Source organism: Pelodiscus sinensis, chromosome 11 (assembly GCF_052426305.1).
Source record: "Pelodiscus sinensis isolate ZL-2025 chromosome 11, ASM5242630v1, whole genome shotgun sequence".
NCBI lineage: Eukaryota > Metazoa > Chordata > Testudines > Trionychidae > Pelodiscus > Pelodiscus sinensis.
In genome coordinates, this window is record NC_143062.1 from 33,377,482 (window position 1) to 33,395,884 (window position 18,403).

Below are 18,403 nucleotides of genomic sequence, written 5' to 3' on the forward strand. Positions count from 1 at the left end.
CTGCATTAACTCATCCCCAATGGATGCCTCTCCAATTTCAAAGTGACTGACCAGTAGTAGTCTGGCGTCACCACAAAGTGATTGTCATGCACTTCTCTATTGACATAGTATCAATACTCTCCTTCTGGTATCCTTGCAATGTAATGCCGGGGCAAGCTCTTCACACAGTTCCAGGATGGTGGCTTTCTTCATGCAAAAATACGGTAGCCACTGCTCATCATCCCACGCCTGGTCCCAAAATGTGCCACAATCTGCTCAGCCTTCCTATAAGACCTAGAGGCAGAAGATGTCAAGCTGGACTGTGGGATAGGTTCCCACAGTACATTGCTCACATTCTCAACAATAGTGCCCCCCACTGTAGATATAATCTGCCGGCAGAGGAAAAAAGTGTGAAATGCAAAACTGATTTTTATTTTTGGGGTGTCAATGTGACTTTTGTTGACAAAACTCTGTAGTGTAGTGTGAAGGGGTGGACCAGGCCCTGAGGCCCCCTACTGGAGACATTGTGATCCCACCACACCCAGCCCCAGAGAAACCATAGAGAAGTCCTTTCAGTTGGCAAGAGTGGCAGCAGAGGAAGCAGCCAGTTAGGGGTCAGCAAGGCCTATAAAAGGAGCTGCAGGACCAGAGACAGTTCAGTGGTGCATGTCAGAACTCAAACAGTGCTGACCATGAGACTGGCTGAGGAAGCTGTCTCCAGGGAGAGAAACCCTGGAGGCACCACCTTCTCTGAGTGGGGAACAAACTGAGATAAAACCACCTCCATGTGGTGAGTTTGAGACAGATGAACTGTGATAAAAGCCTGAGCTAGGGACAAGGAAGTTGTCTCAGGGAAGGAAAGCTATGGAGGCACCATTCTCTCCAAGTGGGGAAACAGAATGAGAGACACTAGACAAGAGGGAATCAAGATGGGTGCCTGTTAAGGTATTTCCCCAGAAAGGGTTTGTGTTGATTGACTCACTGTCAGCCGACGGTCAGGGCAGTGAGTCCCTTATGACCCGCTGAAGTTCTTTTAAATTGCGCTTGGTTCTGTTACAGCAACTGAAGGAGTCAGGTTAAAGCTTAAACAGTTACTATTTTATTGTTACAGGGTAAACTTAGTTGTTAAATGCTACTGCTGTGTTACAGATAACACAGCCACTACAAAGGACAGGACAGAAATTACACTAATAAGTCACTTATAGGTACCATGAAACCCCTTTGGTTCTCTGAGCTCTTATTAAATGCATGCAAATAGACACATAGCAGGTATATATTCTCACCCCTGCGTTCCAGACTTGACGTGACCAGCGTCTTTCTCTCAATCCCCCGGGAAGAAGTAGGACGAGGTTGGGCGTCCCACAGACCTCGGGAGACAATCAATACCTGCCAGCAGGTGTAGATGATTGGAGCTCAAATGGGGTGGGCTACTAAACCCCTCTTTATATCCCTTGGGTCATGTAGGCTTCTTCCTGGTTTCAAGTGGCCAATTAGGAAAAATGGCTTTGAATGCCAAGTTTCCCACGAAGAGTGCAAAGCATAATTCACACCTGGGAAAATGCAGACAATGGGCACCTCTGGTATGTGATGGGCGAAGATTCCTCTCCTGGGACAGTGCAGGTGTGTCAATTACTGGTACTAGCCATCAGGGCGACGGGAGGCCCCGGGTCGTCAGCTAGCCCATTTACTGTCTGGTTTCTGTTTATGGTAGAGTCAGGGTGTCTGGCTACACTCACTCAGGGTGTGACTTGGCCAGAGGGCCGAGTTGCTGAAAAGGCTTCTGACAAAGGAAGTGTAGGCACATGCACTCTGCCAGATGGGGGCGCTCATGGGAGTGGAGCCCATTACATATAGACAAGGCTTTACTTGATGGAGAAGAGAGACATGTGAATATGATATGCAGGCGGGTCTTAACACCTACTCTACAGCCCCTTTATGTCAGGCTAGCTGGCCTGAAGGAGCCTTTGAGTAATCTGACCCTATGTTTTTGTTTTTATAAGCACTCTGCCGTCTCTTATGGGTTTTGTTCCGGGAAGGGAACATAGGACCATGAGTTTGTTTGGCTTTTGTTTTCATCGCTCATTTTTGCAACAGCTTTGACTTCAATTCTGACCTTTGAATTGTTTGTAAGGTGGGAGTGGCTGAAGGGGATGGGCTATAGCCACCACAAACACAGAATGTTCCAAAAACAATGCATTTCATGGTAAAAATTGGGATTAGAAAATGCTCTTTGCCTCCTGACTCTTGAAAATGGACCATGAACAGAATGAAGATGACAGTAAGTAAAATTAAAGGAAACATAGTCAAGCGCCATGTAGAGACGACCATTTTGCTAATAGTTTGAATTCCTAGTTAGTTATAATGCATGCTTAAAAATAGTTATACTGTTTTATACAATAGTTATACTGTTGTTCAGTGGGTGGCCTGAAAGAAAAAAAAGTATGTGTTCCGCACTGAAATACATGCGTGCTTCCTCTCATTGTCTGTGAAAATGTGGACACTGCAATGCATTATTTAAATACAGCTGAAAGTGTTCTGTGCAAATTTAGTTTTTTGTGCCAATCCAAAATTCACTGAAATCAGTGAAAAACTCAGATTACCTTCAGTGGATCAGGCCCTTAAAATCATCTTTCGCAACTTGAATTCCATGGTAGTTTTATGTCACAGTTTAGTGTTTAATAAACTGAGGGCTTTTGAATTCTACAACTAAGGTGCACAGCAGTAATTAAACAGGGACATTTATATGTTCAAATGTAATGCTCTGTACTTAAGACATCCATGATAAGGATTTTTGGTCTTAAGCCTTGCCTTTGTCTGAACCTTTTTTTTCCTGAGCTTTTAATACTATGTCAGAAGAGACACCCCTCACAAAGGATCCCAATGGTATACTCCCGAGATGTCACTGAGTTCTGATGTTTAATTTATGAATGATGAAAGTCAGGATTATTATATGGAGAAATAATGATGCCACATGAAATATTGTTAAATCAAGAGAAAAAAGGAGATATTTGTCTCTATTTAAAGCACTGAGCTCCAGGTTGATCTAACAGCCAAAGAGTTATGATCCAGAGTGAACTGAGATTAAATGATGCATTTCCCAAGAGGTGTGAGAAATAATTATATTTGAATACTATAGTTTGCTAATGAGTGAGATTGAATTAACCCTTTCAAAAAATATAGCCAAAGTCATTCAAAACAATGGGAGTGCTTCCATTGGATCAATCTACATTGTGGATTCTCAACCAGGCAGTCCCAATCATTCTGAAGTTCCATATTGCAGAAGGGAAGGGGTGTTGGTTTTTCAGTCTTGTTATAGACTCACAAAGTCTGAAAAACAAATGACAAGATATCACAGAAAGTGCAAGAATGCAATAACATAAGCCAGAAACACAAACCCATCTGAACCTTCCATATTAGAGTTTGCTGGAAAAAAATCACACTCTTGTAGCCTTTGTTTTATCACAAAATATGGTGTTTCCATTGAGATGACAGGTAAGATTAATTTGTTTTTTAATTTGGGATGGCCACATTGGAAAGAATCTACCCCAAGGTGAGCTCTGCATTCTGTATGTTCGTGCATTCACACATGTGATCTGTGGATGGGATTCTGGGGTATGGGTGATTCCAAACTGGTTTCACCAAGTGATTCCATGCATTACTGAAGCCCATGGGCATTTTGTCACTGACTCCAATGGCTGCAGGATTGGATCACTGACATACAATACAAGAACATGCTGTAAACTGAAATATCAATGCACAAACAATGAGTAACAGTCTACGCTTTCAATTTCCTAGCTCTGCTCAAAATGAATCTAAGCCTCATTTTTATTCTAAAGTAGAGTACTACCTGTGTTTGTATATTACCTAACAATAAGAATAAGTTTGTTGTGAATAATTTACTTAAAATTGCTGAGCTATTTTTTTTTTTACTTTACCCCATTAGCAATAAATATCTACAGTTTCAGAGGGGGTAGCCATGTTAGACTGAAAGGCTGTGTCTACACTGGCATGAATTTCCGGAACTGCTTAAAACGGAATACTATTCCGTTTTCAGTTTTTCCGGAAAAGGAGCATCTACATTGGCAGGCTGCTTTTCCAGAAAAGCCCTTTTTCCGGAAAAGCGTCTGTGGCCAATGTAGACGCGCTTTTCCGGAAAAGACTACTGGGCTGTCTACACTGGCCCTTTTCTGGAACAGTGTTCCAGAATAAGGACTTATGCCCGAGCGGGAGCAGAATAGTTTTTCCAGAATAGCGGCTGATTTTGTACAGTAGAGCATCGTTGCTTTTCCGGAAATTCAAGGGCCAGTATAGACAGCTCGCAGCTTATTCCGGAAAAGCGGCTGATTTTCCGGAATAAGTGGCCCAGTGTAGACACAGCCAATGGCTATGTTTATGCTGCCCAGTTATTTCAGAATAAGCTATTCTGCACGTCTACACTGCAGGGAAGCCTCAAATTTAGCCTGAGTCAGGCTTCCCTAATATAGTCGTGCTATCTCAATTTAGAGCCCCAGGAGGAATAACTTAGAATGGCCCAGGTGGGGGGCTATTTCAAAGTAGCTGAAGTAGAGTCTACACATGCCTTATTTCAAAAAAGCTATTTTGGAATAAGCATTATTCTTCGTAGAATGAGGTTTACAGAAGTCAGAATAGGCTGTCTGTTATTTTGAAATTATTTTAAAATAACAGAATTGCTGTGTAGATGCTCACATAGTTATTTCAGAAATAACTTTGCTGTGTAGACACACCATAAGGGTGCATCTACACTGCATCCATAGGTCAAAATAAGATATGCAATTTGACCTATGGAAATTGCATATCTTATTTTGATCTAATTTTGAAATAAAGCGCTATTCTGGCAAGCCCCTTTATCCTCATGGCTCTTTAGTTTGTGAAGTGTTTAAATTACATCAATTACTATTATTAAATCACATTAGTACTATAGCCATCTTTTTTAATTATAACCAACATGACAAATACTTTATGAGTAGAAATGATTTTGCTTGTAGGCAACATCCTTCCACTGAGGTTCTAAAAGCACTTAAAAACATTAAGGGTGTGTCTGTACTGCAACACTACTTCGGGATACCAGAATATCCCGAAATAGCTATTCTGTGTCTTTACAGTAAGCCCATTATTTTAGGCTTAGCTATTCTGACATGCCTGTAAACCTCATTCTATGAGGAGTAAGGGACGTTTTAGGATAGTGCTTTATTTCAAAATTTGGTGTTGTTTAGACAGTACCAAATAACAAATTGTTATTTTGAAATAGAATCAAAATAAGTTATGCAATTTCCCTAGCTCAAATGGCATATCTTATTGTGCAGTGTAGATGCACTCTAAGGGTATGTCTACACTACCCCCCTAGTTCGAACTAGGGGGGTAATGTAGGCATACCGAACTTGCTAATGAAGCCCGGGATTTGAATTTCCCGGGCTTCATTAGCATAAAGCCGGCTCCGCCATTTTTAAAAGCCAGCTAGTGCGAACCCCGTGCCGTGCGGCTACACGCGGCACGGGCTAGATAGTTCGAACTACGTAGTTATTCCGAACTATCTGTACGCCTCGTGGAACGAGATGTACAGATAGATCGGAATGGCTACGTAGTCCGAACTATCTAGCCCGTGCCGCGTGTAGGCGCACGGCACGGGGTTCGCACTAGCTGGCTTTTAAAAATGGCGGAGCCGGCTTTATGCTAATGAAGCCCGGGAAATTCAAATCCCGGGCTTCATTAGCAAGTTCGGTATGCATACATTACCCCCCTAGTTCGAACTAGGGGGGTAGTGTAGACATACCCTAAGATACCTACAATCCTGAGAAGGCAAGTATTGTTGTACCCCATTTACAAGTGAGGGAATTAAGGTCCAAAGATTCATTGGAACAGACAGGAATAAAACCCAGGATGTCAGCCCCAGCTCTAATGATTTGGCAACATCAGTAACAGATTGCTGATGTGTAATGAGAGCTGTTCCATCCCCAGCCTGGAGGCTGAACTCTCAGAAGTCAGGGAAAGGAAGATAATGAAAGGAAAAAGGGAGAAATCACAGCAAGCCCTATCTCTCCTGTTCCCCCAATTGTTGCTGTACAGACACCCATAAAACTGTAGCATAGAAAGTCTACGTCTATACTGTAGGCTTCTTGTGGAAAAGCATATGCAAATGAAGGGCAGTGTGGAATATCGCCGTGCTTCATTTGCATAAGTAAAGAGCAGCCGCTTTTGCACAAGAGGCTTTTGTGCAAAAACGAGCAGTGTAGATGGCTCCTTTTTGTGCAAAAACCCCCTCTTGCGCAAGAGCCGTTCTTCATTTTTTCCACGCCAAGCTTCATTTGCATATGCTTTTCCACAAAAAAGCTACAGTGTAGACATAGCCTAAGTGATTATCCATTTCATTTGTCACTTCTTTCTGCAAAAGCTATTCTGGATTTGGAATATGAGGCTGAAAGTCCAATAGCTCCCCCTGCAGATCTCTTGGAACAACTGGATGGATATGAATGGACTTTGCAAAATGGAGGTATATCTGCAGCACTGACAGTTTCGCTTTATTACAATCTGTGTGTGAATTTGGTTCTGTGAAAGTGAAAGGTTAATTGCACCCCTCTTCACCCAAGCAAGAGCCATGCAAACTTCCATGTGACTCTCACCTATAAGTCTGTGTCCTGGAGTGAAGCTCTCGCTACTGTGGTCCCAGGCCACTCTTGAGGAGAGGCAGCGGATCATGCTCCTATGTGACATAGGTTTGCCAAGTATTTGAGTGGAACTTGGATGAGATCAGGGTACTAATGCTCACTTAGGGCCTAATGAGGATTGGAAATCTCTAGAGAAAGGTGCAAGAACACTCTTTGCAGCTTGTCTATGCCACAGTGCTAGGTATTTCTGGATTGTGGTTAAATATTGTAACTGGTTCCATTGCAAGATGTTGCTGTGAGGGAAGCACCAGTCCCGTAGACATTTGATAGCATAACGGGTGTGCCAAGCTGAGATCTCCAAGGATTCAGAGGTTAGGTGCTTAAGGCTGAGTGGGTTCCTCAGCACACTTGAATACTTTGAGTTACAGAAGATTGATTTACTAGACCTACCAGCAGAAAGAGGTGCAAACACCCTAGGCACAATGGCTTTCACTATTACAACAGAGAGAAAAACCCCAGCCGTTCCCACCCTTGGAGGCAGTCCAGCCCAGGTAGGTAAAAGGTAATAAGGACCCCACAAAACCTTGTACTCTGCCTTCCCTACAAGCAACGGCTCTGTAGCCACCTGCTGGTCCTGTGTCTACAACAAAATGCATCTCTCTGGCCAGTGATCAGGCCCTCTAGTTCCACCTCCCAGGCTGCCTCCATACGCTGCCAGTTCTCTTTGGCTTGTTGCTGCTGCTACTACTGACACACAGCTTCCATCTTGCTCCTGGTTTCCTAGGCTTGGGAGGTTATGGAGCCCTCTGCGGGATGTTGAAATGGGGCTAACAATGCCTACTAATGAACTAGTCAAGCTATTACAATATATCTAATATTTCTGTATTATTAGGTTACTGGCATTCCACTGGATTGAAGGGAATTTGTGGGCTAACTCTCAAAAGTCACAGATAAAAAGATAAAAAAAGTTTCGAGTTTGAGTTTTAAGTGGTCAATATCCCTCATTCTCCTCAGTTATTTTCATTTTTGATTCCTCTACCCTGCTGGGTTTTGGCCAAGTCCAAAACCAGAATTTCTGAAGCTCCGAAAGAAAATGCCCTGCTCTCCCAAATTCTGGCCGTCCTGAAAATAGAAAGGATTAGAAACTTCATGAGAAAGTATATTCAAGAGATTCTGGGCCAGATCCTGAGTTGGTATAAGTTAGTGTAATTCCATAGAAATCACCGTAGCTTTGATGATTGATATCATCTGAGGATATAGTCCATCGACCCTACTTTGCAGACTTGAATAAGCCCCCAGACTCCTGAGGGCTTATCTAATTTCCTCTCTTTTTGGAGGTTCCACCATTGCTAATTCATAGCAACAGGCAACTTCAATAAAGTAAAAGATTTTACTGAAAATTTTAGATTAATTCCATATTCTGTTTGTTTCACTTAGGAGGAAAAAACCTGCCAGCACCTGCTGACCTACAGAGAATGCTCTCTGAACAGAGAAACAGGCCCATGCTTCTAGACCACAGGTGAGAACCTTGCCTTTCCAGCCATATTTGCTTAATATGACTTAGAGCCTGCTCCCGAGGACTATGATTTTGTTGATTATCAGAGCCAACCAATATCAAGGCCCCTCGGTGTTAGGAGGTGTACAAAGAGATAGTGAGAGACAGTCTCTATCCCTAGATAAGTCAGACAAAGGGTGGGAGAAAGAAGGAAGAATTCTTCTCATTGTACAGAAAAATGAAATGATTTGCCTAAGTCAGACAGGAAGTCTGTAGCAGAGCCCAACAGTGACTTGAATCCCCACCAGTGCTTGAGATACAAGGCCATCCTTCCTGTTTAGTAGGGGTGCGTCTAGATTGGTAAGATTTTGTGCAAAAGCAGTAGCTTTTGCGCAAAATCTTGCCGCCTTTCTACACTGGCTGCGAGTATTTGCGCAAGAACACTGACTTTGTACTGTACAAAATCAGTGGTTCTTGTGCAAATACTCCGACGCTCCCACTCAGGGATAAGCCCTCTTGCGCAAGTATTCTTGCGCAAGAGGGCCAGTGTAGACAGCCAAGTTAATTTCTTGTTCAAGAAAGCCCGATGGCTAAAATGGCCATTGGAGCTTTCTTGCACAAGAGAGCATCTACACTGGCATGGATGCTTTTGCGCAAAAGCAAATCTTTTGCACAAAGACACATGCCAGTATAGACGCTCTCTTGTGCAAATACTTTTAACGGAAAAACTTTTCTGTTAAACGTATTTGCGCAAAATCATGCCAGTCTAGACGCAGCCTAGGTGTATTAACTTAATTGGGACTACTTGTGTGAATGGACCAATTCAGGTGAGTGGGGAATGCACATTTGCTGTGCTTCTTAAATGGTGCAATGGGCCATCTACTAACCTTCTGCTTTGAGGTGAATTTCACCTTTCATGCACAGCCAAAGGTACTGACTGTAGCATCTTCCATCTTGGGCTCTGCCCTAGGGGAGCTGACAGCCTCATGGGGCCTCTGGGCAACTTTCAGGCAGCTCCATGGTCCTGGAAGGGGCTGGGACTCAGGCAGAATGAGTGAGGCCAGAAGCAGCCAGCCCTCAGTGCCACCCAACCATGGCATGCCCCACCCCCAGCCCTAAGATACACCCAGAGTGTGCTGTGTGGGGCTCCGTCAGTGTTTAAAGCAGGGCTACGCAACTTTGGAAGCACAATGATACTCACAGCATATGCCGAGAGCTGAAACTTAAGAGTGGTTGCATATACATGCAAATATATATGCAAATATATGCAAATAGAGTCTTTCACACTGACGGGCATGAATACAAAGATTAAGGCAAGACTACACAACAGTGTTGTGTGGGCCCCATTTAAATCAGTTCTGTTGACACTAATAAAATGCTATATTTACCCGATTTCCACCCATATGACAGCACTTTTAATGAGCAATGACAGCCCAGGAATTTAACTACTAAAATGCATATCAACAGAAGACTATTATATTGACTCGCCATTGTAGAGCGTGTTCCCAGTGGAGGCCATGTTCAAAGGATCCCACCTACAGGCCGCGTGTTGAGCCCTGCGTAAACCCAAACCGCACTGTGGGCTGCAAACAAACGGCCTGTGGGCCGCATGCGGCCCATGGGCTGCATGTTGAATAGCCCTGTATAAAAGGGATCAGGGCTCTGGGCACTGCAATTGATGCAGTAGCAGCAGCGGATCGCCGGGCCTTGGGGCAGTTGCCTCTTTTGCCCTCCCTGTCAGTGGGCCTGCTTTGCCCTCACCCTTTCAAAACAACCTTCAGTTTGTCACTGACACAGAAAAGCAAAGCACGCACGATAAAGTGGCATTTTAATGAAGTGTAGTTCAGTGTAACAATTGGAGGGAGCCTCAAAAAAGATTGAGATGGGGTGTAGAATGGAACTAAGTTTCTCAGCCTTTTTGAGAGGGAAGGGCATTAGGACCTGCAGGGAAGTCTTTTAAAACACAAACTGGAAATGACAGAAATGGTAATAAAGAAAAATAGGAGCACCAAGTTGATAGTTATCTGCTAACATCTCATTAAATCAAACATCTGAGTCAAAGCTCAGGAATATTGGCTAAGAGCAGATGTGTTTTACATTTCCTCAGGATAGCATGAGCCCAGGGTTGATTTATTACTCCCCAATATCTCATCAGCGTGTCATGGACATTTCAGACATCCATGTTATTGATCAGAAAACCTGCAGGGGTGATTTATCCTGTCAAGAAATATCTGGCTAATAGCCCACAAAATGGTCATTTGCGCTCTCTAATAACTGCCGGTAGCATCATATTATTTGTGGGATTTGTGATATTAGCTCTTCCTTTTTATTGAAAAGGGGCTTCTTAATTGAAGCTGTCACAAAACTGACAGCAAAGATTCTTAAAGGATATTGTCTAGAGTCATAACAAATCCTTAGCAAAGCTTACTTTACCAGGGAGGATTCCGTCATGATTACCTCAAGAAAGGAGTTGCTTACTTAAGTATTCCCCAAACAGCAAGCCCTGAGATGATCCCCCTCAAACAGCAATCCACTCTAGAGTATTTCAATACAACTTTGCAAGAGCATTTTTACATTAGAGAAATTTACCAAAAATACAAAAGGAGAATGCCCAATATTAAATGGGCACCTTTTGACTGTAAGAGTGTACCATTCCCTTCCAAAGCAGTAGAAGTCGGTTTTTAAGGATCAGTGATTACTATTGAGGCTATTAGCATATCATTCATATTCAGTTGTGTCTGTAGGCATGTTGACTCTAATGTATACTGCAGCCTTACATTATTAGGAGGCTGCTGTCTTCAGAGGCAGTCGCCACTTTTAGCAAAGCTATTGCAACATGTTTCAGAGGACACATACTTGCTCTCTTCAGCTATGTCTACACTAGAGAGTTTTTCCAGGGTACTGGAGGTATCCTGGAAAAACTCTGCCACGTCCAGGGAACGTGTCCGCTTTTTTGGAACAGTTTTCGAAAAAGCAGGCACGTTCTTTTGGAAGCCCTGTATTCCTCATTTGAGGAATAAGGACTCTTCCGAAAGAGGAGGTTTTTCCCACATTTGGCCCCGTGTGGATGGGCCAAATGACGGAAAAGCCTTTTCTGAAAAAAAAGCGGAAAAAGTGTCTACACTAGCCCCCTAATTCGATCTAGGGAGGCTAATGAGGGTGACTGAAATTGCAAATGAAGAGCGGGATTTAAATATCCCATGCTTCATTAGCATATTCCCAGCCGGTCGCTATTTTAGAAATTGACTAGCCCGTAGTAACTGCCCGCATCTACATGTGGCAGTGAAACGGGATTCTGAATTAAAGCCCTAAATCAAATTAGCTGTAATTCTTCCTGGAATGAGGTTTAACAGCTAATTCAATTTAGGGCTTTAATTCAGAATCCCGTTTCACTGCCGCGTGTAGACGCGGGCAGTTACTTCGGGCTAGTCAATTTCTAAAATGGTGACTGGCTGGGAACATGCTAATGAAGCGTGGGATATTTAAATCCCGCGCTTCATTTGCAATTTCGGTCACCCTCATTAACCTCCCTAGATCGAACTAGGGGGCTAGTGTAGACATACCCTCAGTCACTAGAGTTCAAGGTGGTGGTTCAAACTTTTGCTTTAGAACCATTTTTCTAACAATGACCAAAGTGAGATGCTTTTAGTTTTGCATAAGGCTGTTAGATAATTTTAAAAATACATCTGCCTTTTATTTTATAATTAAAAAGATGCAAAGGCCAGCAGTGATTAGTGTCGAAGTCTGGGCTTCTCTCCTGCAATGAGTCAAACATGTTACACAAATATGGCTGTTTCTTTACAAGGTAAAAAATTGAGTTCATCATTTTAATGCTAATCCCCAGGATTCCCACAATGACAGAAGACCTGGCCAGGAATGCCCTCCTCAGCTTCGTCAGTTCCAAATGCTGCTATGGAAATAAAGCTGCTGGAGAACTTGTCATTCAGGATTTGAGACAGGTGACTGTATATAGAGTGAGTATATCCTGATCTAAAATGGGAAAAACCTGTGCATCATGGGCCATGTTTGGCCAAGTTGTTTTGATAATTTTCCAGTGACACTAGTTCATGAAGATTCATCAATCAATTAATTAATTAGTTAATTTAATTTGTCTAACAATGGAATTCTAGTGCTCAAATAAATATTTTCCAAGGAAAATCAACATTTCACTAATTTCAATCTTCTATAAGTAAAACGTCCATTCTTCTCTTTAGTACATGGCCTCTGCAACACCTAAATGCTAAAAAATATCCAAAAGATTATCACCTCCCTTCTAAACCCTGGAATTTCTCTCTGGCATGAGATCCTTCAAATTGCTGCTTTCCCAGTCAAAACTGGAGGTATATGCTTTAAACCAGTACCTGGTTTACCCAGACAAACAGAGGGAGAACATTGTAATCCTGAATGTACTCTCCCAAAGTTATTCAATGTGATAGATAATTCAGCTGAAACCTGACTGATCTAGATTCTTTATGTCACCACCATCAAAAATGTATTAAAGTGGGCTCAAGAACAACTCCTTCTCTGCTTCCTCCATTATGTAGCAAAGTTATTTTGTATATGTTTGTTTGTGTTTTTTTTTAAAATACTTTGTGTTGCTACACAAATGCCAGTTTGCCTTAGAACTTAGCATTAATGAGTTTCAGAACACCAAACTGGATCACTCAACTTTCTAATGCATATACACAGGGATGAACCTGTTACAGACTAATTCAGCTACACCTCTAAAACATTTATACTAGGTTGTTCAACTTTTAGGATTCACACACACTTATCTGAACTTTCCATGAGAAAACAAGCAACAGAATCCCACGAATGAAAGAAACCCAGACTTTGTTTGTATTTCCCAGTCCAATTCTTTAAAAAATAAATAAAAGAGTTGATGAAGCTCTATCTTAAAGTCAAATGATTCAGCTGACTTTTTTCTATCAATTTGTTGTGAGAACTTGAAACAGAAAAGTTCTCCATTATGGGGGCTTAATACAAATTCTCTTAATGGTAATTTACTGCATGATTCTTTCTCTTTTCTAGTATCGACTGGAGTCCTTTCATGAATCGAGGCTAAGTGAATGGACTTTTCAACCTTTCACTAGTGAGTAACAGCCACATAACCAATTTAGAATGACACAAACAGGAAATGCTTGAATTACTGAGGCTGCGTGTATACTTGGAGCTAGGGGTGCATTTCCCAGCTTTCACAGATAAAGTTTATGGTGCCCTGATGACTGAAACATTTTTTCCTCTTGCATTAGACCAATTTGAACAGGACCATCCTCTACTAGTACGTACAAGATAAGGATTTAAGATGAAAAATTTGGATGAGGAAATGGATCTGATCTCTAGGTTTAGGGAAAGAGAATCAGATCTGGGGTTTTGTTTTGCACCCATTTATAATAGGGCACCTATTGTACACAGTGAAAATTGCTCTGTTCAAAGACCTGAGGCAATGCCTGAATATTATAGCAGGAGGATAAGAAGTTGTCTAAGCTCTGCTTTTTATTGCTTATATCATTACATTAATTTTAACATTTTAAACTATTTTATTTCAATTTAAAGGCAGATTTAATTCATTATTTGCATGTGTTCTCTTAATCACCTGTCTACAGTCCTTTAAGACTAGGGACTTTAAACCAAGAAAGTCAGTTTTACTTGACTACTTTAAAGTGTTTTTCTCAGATAACAGCATGTGTGATTAAAAAAAAAATAATGATTAAAAAGAGACCTGCTTGTGAGAAGTCAAGGACACAATGAGGGCTATATTGCAAAGGTGAGGAGTGATCGTTTCTAAGAGAAGTAATACACTCTGGCTGAAGTGATTGGCACGACCTATTATATGAAGCAGCCGAGGGACTTTGAAGAGAGTATTGTGGATGGAAGACTTTCCTTTACAGACCTAGGTTCATTTTATTCCCATTTTGTGAGGTTTTTGTGAAGGGTCTTGGAGGCAGATGACATTATTTCCATTAGAAAAAGCAGATTGCCTCTATAGTAATAACTTCCTGCAAAATGTGAGATACCTTAGTGCTTATGAAAGGTTTCAGATTGACAACCCTTGAGAGTGGAGTTCTTTTATTTATCCAGAAGAAAGGTACAGCAGATATATCACTCCCTTACACTCCTGAACAATGTCACTGAACCCTGACTAAGATGGGCCTTGGGGATCTGAGAGAGATGCTTGAGGAAGTCAATAAGAAAGTCTACACCAGAGAAAGATCAGGCAGTTCAGTCTTTATCTTTCACTGGGAATGCCAGCAAGAGCACCATATAATGCACCGCCATTTGTGGGGGTTGTTGGTGCTCCATTGGGAAGTGGCTGGAGAACACTAGACTCATTTCCAATAACATATGCAGCAGGACAAAGTCAGACCAAGATTTATACAAGGTTTTCTTGCTGTTGCAGATAATTTGGTAGATGGACCACAAAATGGCACTTCTCCCCGGCTATGGGATATTAAGGTCCAGGCTCCGCCAATGTTTCAGGATGACACAAAGAAGTTCCGAGTCCCTCACTCTTCATTAGTCAAGGTAATTCAGTCTATGGATCAGTTAAAATCAAGGACGAAGTGTGTTATTAATTAGGACACGTTTGTTTAGCCAAATCTTCCAAAAGAGCTCATAAATTATTTATAGTTGTGGAGTGCAAAGTTCTCAATACATTTTAGTTTTGTAACATTATCTTATGGATCATAATACGAAAATAGTGTTTGCACGAGTGCACACACACACAAAATCTATATAATATTTGGGCAAACAGGTGTAATTTACTATAATTGCTCTTTTTTCTTTAGCAGCTTGAGTACAAATTTTGCTCTAGCCTTTCTAAGAGGTGGTGTGGGGTGACTTTTTTCCTCTCTTTTTTATATTGAAAAAAATTGGGAGAAAGTTTTCAATATTTTTATTCACAAAATCTCTCCTCTTTTTTGATTAGTTTAATTTTTTAATTAAAATTAAAAAAACTCAGCAAAAGCGTGCACAGAATATTTTTTCAGATTTCCTGGTAGGTCTAATTAGAAACTCTCCTCTGTTCAATAGTAGGCTATTGATAGTTCCTTTCATAATCTTTTAAAACAGATTTTACTTTATGTGATGCAGTCTAAGTAGGACTAACATACCAAAATAATATATTTTTTATGTAAAATGATTGTGTAATTCTATGTGAATACTCCTGCAATATCTTGATAGATTTATACATGAGCAACATTTCTGATTTCAGGAATGCCACAAATGCCAGGGTCGTGGCCGGTATAAATGCAGTGCTTGCCATGGTGCAGGCAGGGTGAGTAGCAGTTACGATATCTTTAAGATAGTCCCCAATTCTCTACTTTTCATTTGGGTGCTTCATTCACAGATATCTGGCACATAATACAGTGCTACTATACTTATAAATGGAGAGGTTTCAGGAAGAGTATAGGGGTGATAAGTGGGCAGGGTTGTTTTGTTTACTTCTAAACTTTGCCTAGTAAAGGCCTGATCTGATCCTACATTTTTATACACCCAAAATTCCTATTGACACCAAGGGAGCAACATATACAGGATGTGGATTGTGAACTTTATGGATGAAAAGAATCCTATGTGGAAATCCACCCAGGAGATAGTCAATGTCAGTAGTTATAATTTGTAACCCCTATATAGTCTATGGATTGCACTGAGAGTAGATTTGACCCTGCACTTAAGCGTGACTCCTAAAGATACAATACAGCAAATCAGTCAACACATTTCTAACCTGCTCTAATGATAGTTTTGAAATTTCTCAGTGGGAGCTCCTGACCCAGCAAACCATAAGCTTAACTTTAAGTGCAAGAGGAATCTCACTGAGTTCTTACAAGCCTATGCATTTGGCCTTCTCTTTTTGATGTGCTCCTCCTGCATAAAAGTTCCCAGCAACAAAAAGTGTATCCTTGTTGTACAGCACTGAAAACATTATCATTTAGTTAAATCTAGTCTGAGGAAACATAAATGTGTCTGCTAAGCAGTTTGCTAGTAATTACATAAACAAAGATAGGTGCAAAAATGTGTGTATAATATACAATATATTTCATTCCATTGCAACTGCACCTACTTATACCAGTGGTAAATTGGACCAATAGACACCTATTTAGCCTGCTTTCATAGTTACTAAGTTTTAATCCACCCTCTATTTTCCACATTATTGTGCAAAGCACATGCCTAACATGACTTCTTTTGCTAACACCTGCATGAGCCGGGTTGTGGTTAGAAAGCATCATGATTGCATGCAAAACAAATCTGGCTTTGACGAATAGGAAATGTTGCTGTTTCCAGTATGAGAGGGTATATTTAATTTCTCTGGTGTATTTACAGATGAGATGTGTTACGTGCAGCGGAGCCAGACGCAGGGCAAAGCAGCAAAAGCGGTGCCAAATGTGCTCAGGTACTGGACGAAGAAGGTAAGATGAGATCATCAGCCTTTTGCCCCCATGGCTCCATTTGGATTATTTTCTAGAATACTTTGATTCGGGGCTGTGCTGAGGAGGGTGCAGGGACATCCCCCCCACCCAGGCTCCTCCTCACTCCACCCCTGCCCCTTAACCCTGCCCCGTGCCATCCCCATTTCCTTGATCCCTCCCCTGACTATGGGAGCTTGGGTCAGTGGCAGCAGGGATTGCCCCCCCCCCACTCATGCAGTGGGCAGCGGGAGCTAGAGCAGCCGGGCAGCTTGCTCTGCCCTGCAGCACCATCCTCTTCTGGTCCACTGAGCCCTGCTTCTCCACAGTTCTGCTTTGATTATGAAGAAAAAAATATATTCCTTGTTCACAAGCAGGCAGAGCCTTAGCTGAGATAATTTTCGCCAGCTGAGGAACCAGTTCAGGATATTTTTGATTATGGTTGAGGTACATTAGAGGGGCAAAGTCAGGAAACTTATGTGAGGTTCAGTCCCACACAGTAATCTGCATGACCAGTTTCACTGAAGCCAGTAGAACTCCATGTGCACATCTCAGTGTAGGATCAGTGTCTAAATGATTTCATTTTCCATGCTTGACAGTCTTCTATTTCACCATCATGACAGTCACTATATAAAATACTAAATACAATGTAAACTGATTTTTTTTTCCTTTTAAAATTTGTTAGAAAACCCTTTTTGCCCTCCCCTCAATTTTAAGACGATGATTTATGACAATACAGGCAGTCCCCGGGTTACATGGATCCGACTTACATCAGATCCCTACTTACAAACGGGGTGAGGAAACCCCGCACTAGCTGCTTCCCCCCAGCAGACCAGGGAGACGCGAAGCTAGCGCCCCCGCCAGCAGACCAGGGAGACGCGGAGCAGCTTTTCTCAGCAGACACCTCAGCTTGAGAATAAAGGACTGAGGGAAGTGAGGTGTGGGAGAATAAAATTGAGCTCTGGAGAAATGTTTGGCTAGAGTTTCCCCTACAATATGTACCAGTTCCGACTTACATACAAATTCAACTTAAGAACAAACCTACAGTCCCTATCTTGTACGTAACCCGGGGACTGCCTGTACATTTATACCTATACAACACTGCCAACCTCAAATGTTCAGAGATCAGGAGTCACACCCCACAAATCATAAAGCTGACTCAAAAATCATGAGTTTCCTGGGCTTTTTTGTCATCTTCAGATTTTTGAGTCTTTAGTTTACACGGTGTCATATTTTCCAGCTTTTCTCTGCAAAGAAAGTTACTTTAAAAAAATAAAACAAACCAGAAAGAAGAAAGCTAAAATTCTCACTCCAGGACAAGGAGACACCAAATATCATGAGCCTTTGTCGGGGGCCACTTCGGAAATTTTTGAAGTGGCCCTGGGCCACACTGGAAGGGGTGGAGCATCAAGGAGAAGAGATGGAAGCCAAGATACTTCCAGGTTCCCTACCATCAGAAATGATTGGTCTGGAGATGAGGGAGCGCCTTTGCCCCCTACATGTCCCTCCTAGGTGCCCATGTCCCTGACGAGGGAGGAGACTTCCCACGCTCCCCTGCCCCCAGGCCAATTGAGGCCTGGGAGCATGGGAGCATGCAAAGTCTCCTCCACTCTGTCCCCAGCCTGCAAGCAGCGCACGGCACTTAAAAGCTCCACGTGCTCCTGGCAGAGCGGGAGGAAGCTTCACATGCTCCCCTTCCCTCAGGCACTAATTAGCCTGGCAGCAGAGGAGTGGCAGGACCTCCGTGGACTGGATCAACCCACTTGGTGGGCCATATCTGGCCCGAGGAGGTCCTTTTGCCCATCCCTGCCGTATAGGAAACGCATTCTTGCTCTCTGTAAGTGGTCTAAGTGCCACCACATGGGACAATGAACCGCACACACTAGGGCTTTGTCTACACTGGC

General features: G+C 42.2%; 1 protein-coding gene across 2 annotated transcripts in view; it reads left to right on the forward strand.

Moving 5' to 3' along the window:
- Positions 1 to 2,059: 2,059 nt before the first annotated feature.
- LOC102455172 (ssu-2 homolog) overlaps positions 2,060 to 18,403 on the forward strand; it is a 29,964-nt gene continuing 13,620 nt past the window's right edge. The window contains exons 1-8 of one of the 2 annotated variants that reach the window (XM_075938710.2): positions 2,060 to 2,257; positions 6,389 to 6,487; positions 8,040 to 8,121; positions 11,942 to 12,071; positions 13,129 to 13,189; positions 14,498 to 14,622; positions 15,311 to 15,373; positions 16,417 to 16,502. In XM_075938710.2, the coding sequence (XP_075794825.2) occupies positions 2,230 to 2,257; positions 6,389 to 6,487; positions 8,040 to 8,121; positions 11,942 to 12,071; positions 13,129 to 13,189; positions 14,498 to 14,622; positions 15,311 to 15,373; positions 16,417 to 16,502 (674 nt within the window). In that variant the 5' untranslated portion in view covers positions 2,060 to 2,229. The remainder of the gene's footprint in view (positions 2,258 to 6,388; positions 6,488 to 8,039; positions 8,122 to 11,941; positions 12,072 to 13,128; positions 13,190 to 14,497; positions 14,623 to 15,310; positions 15,374 to 16,416; positions 16,503 to 18,403) is intronic. The other variant, XM_075938708.2, reaches the window with a different exon arrangement.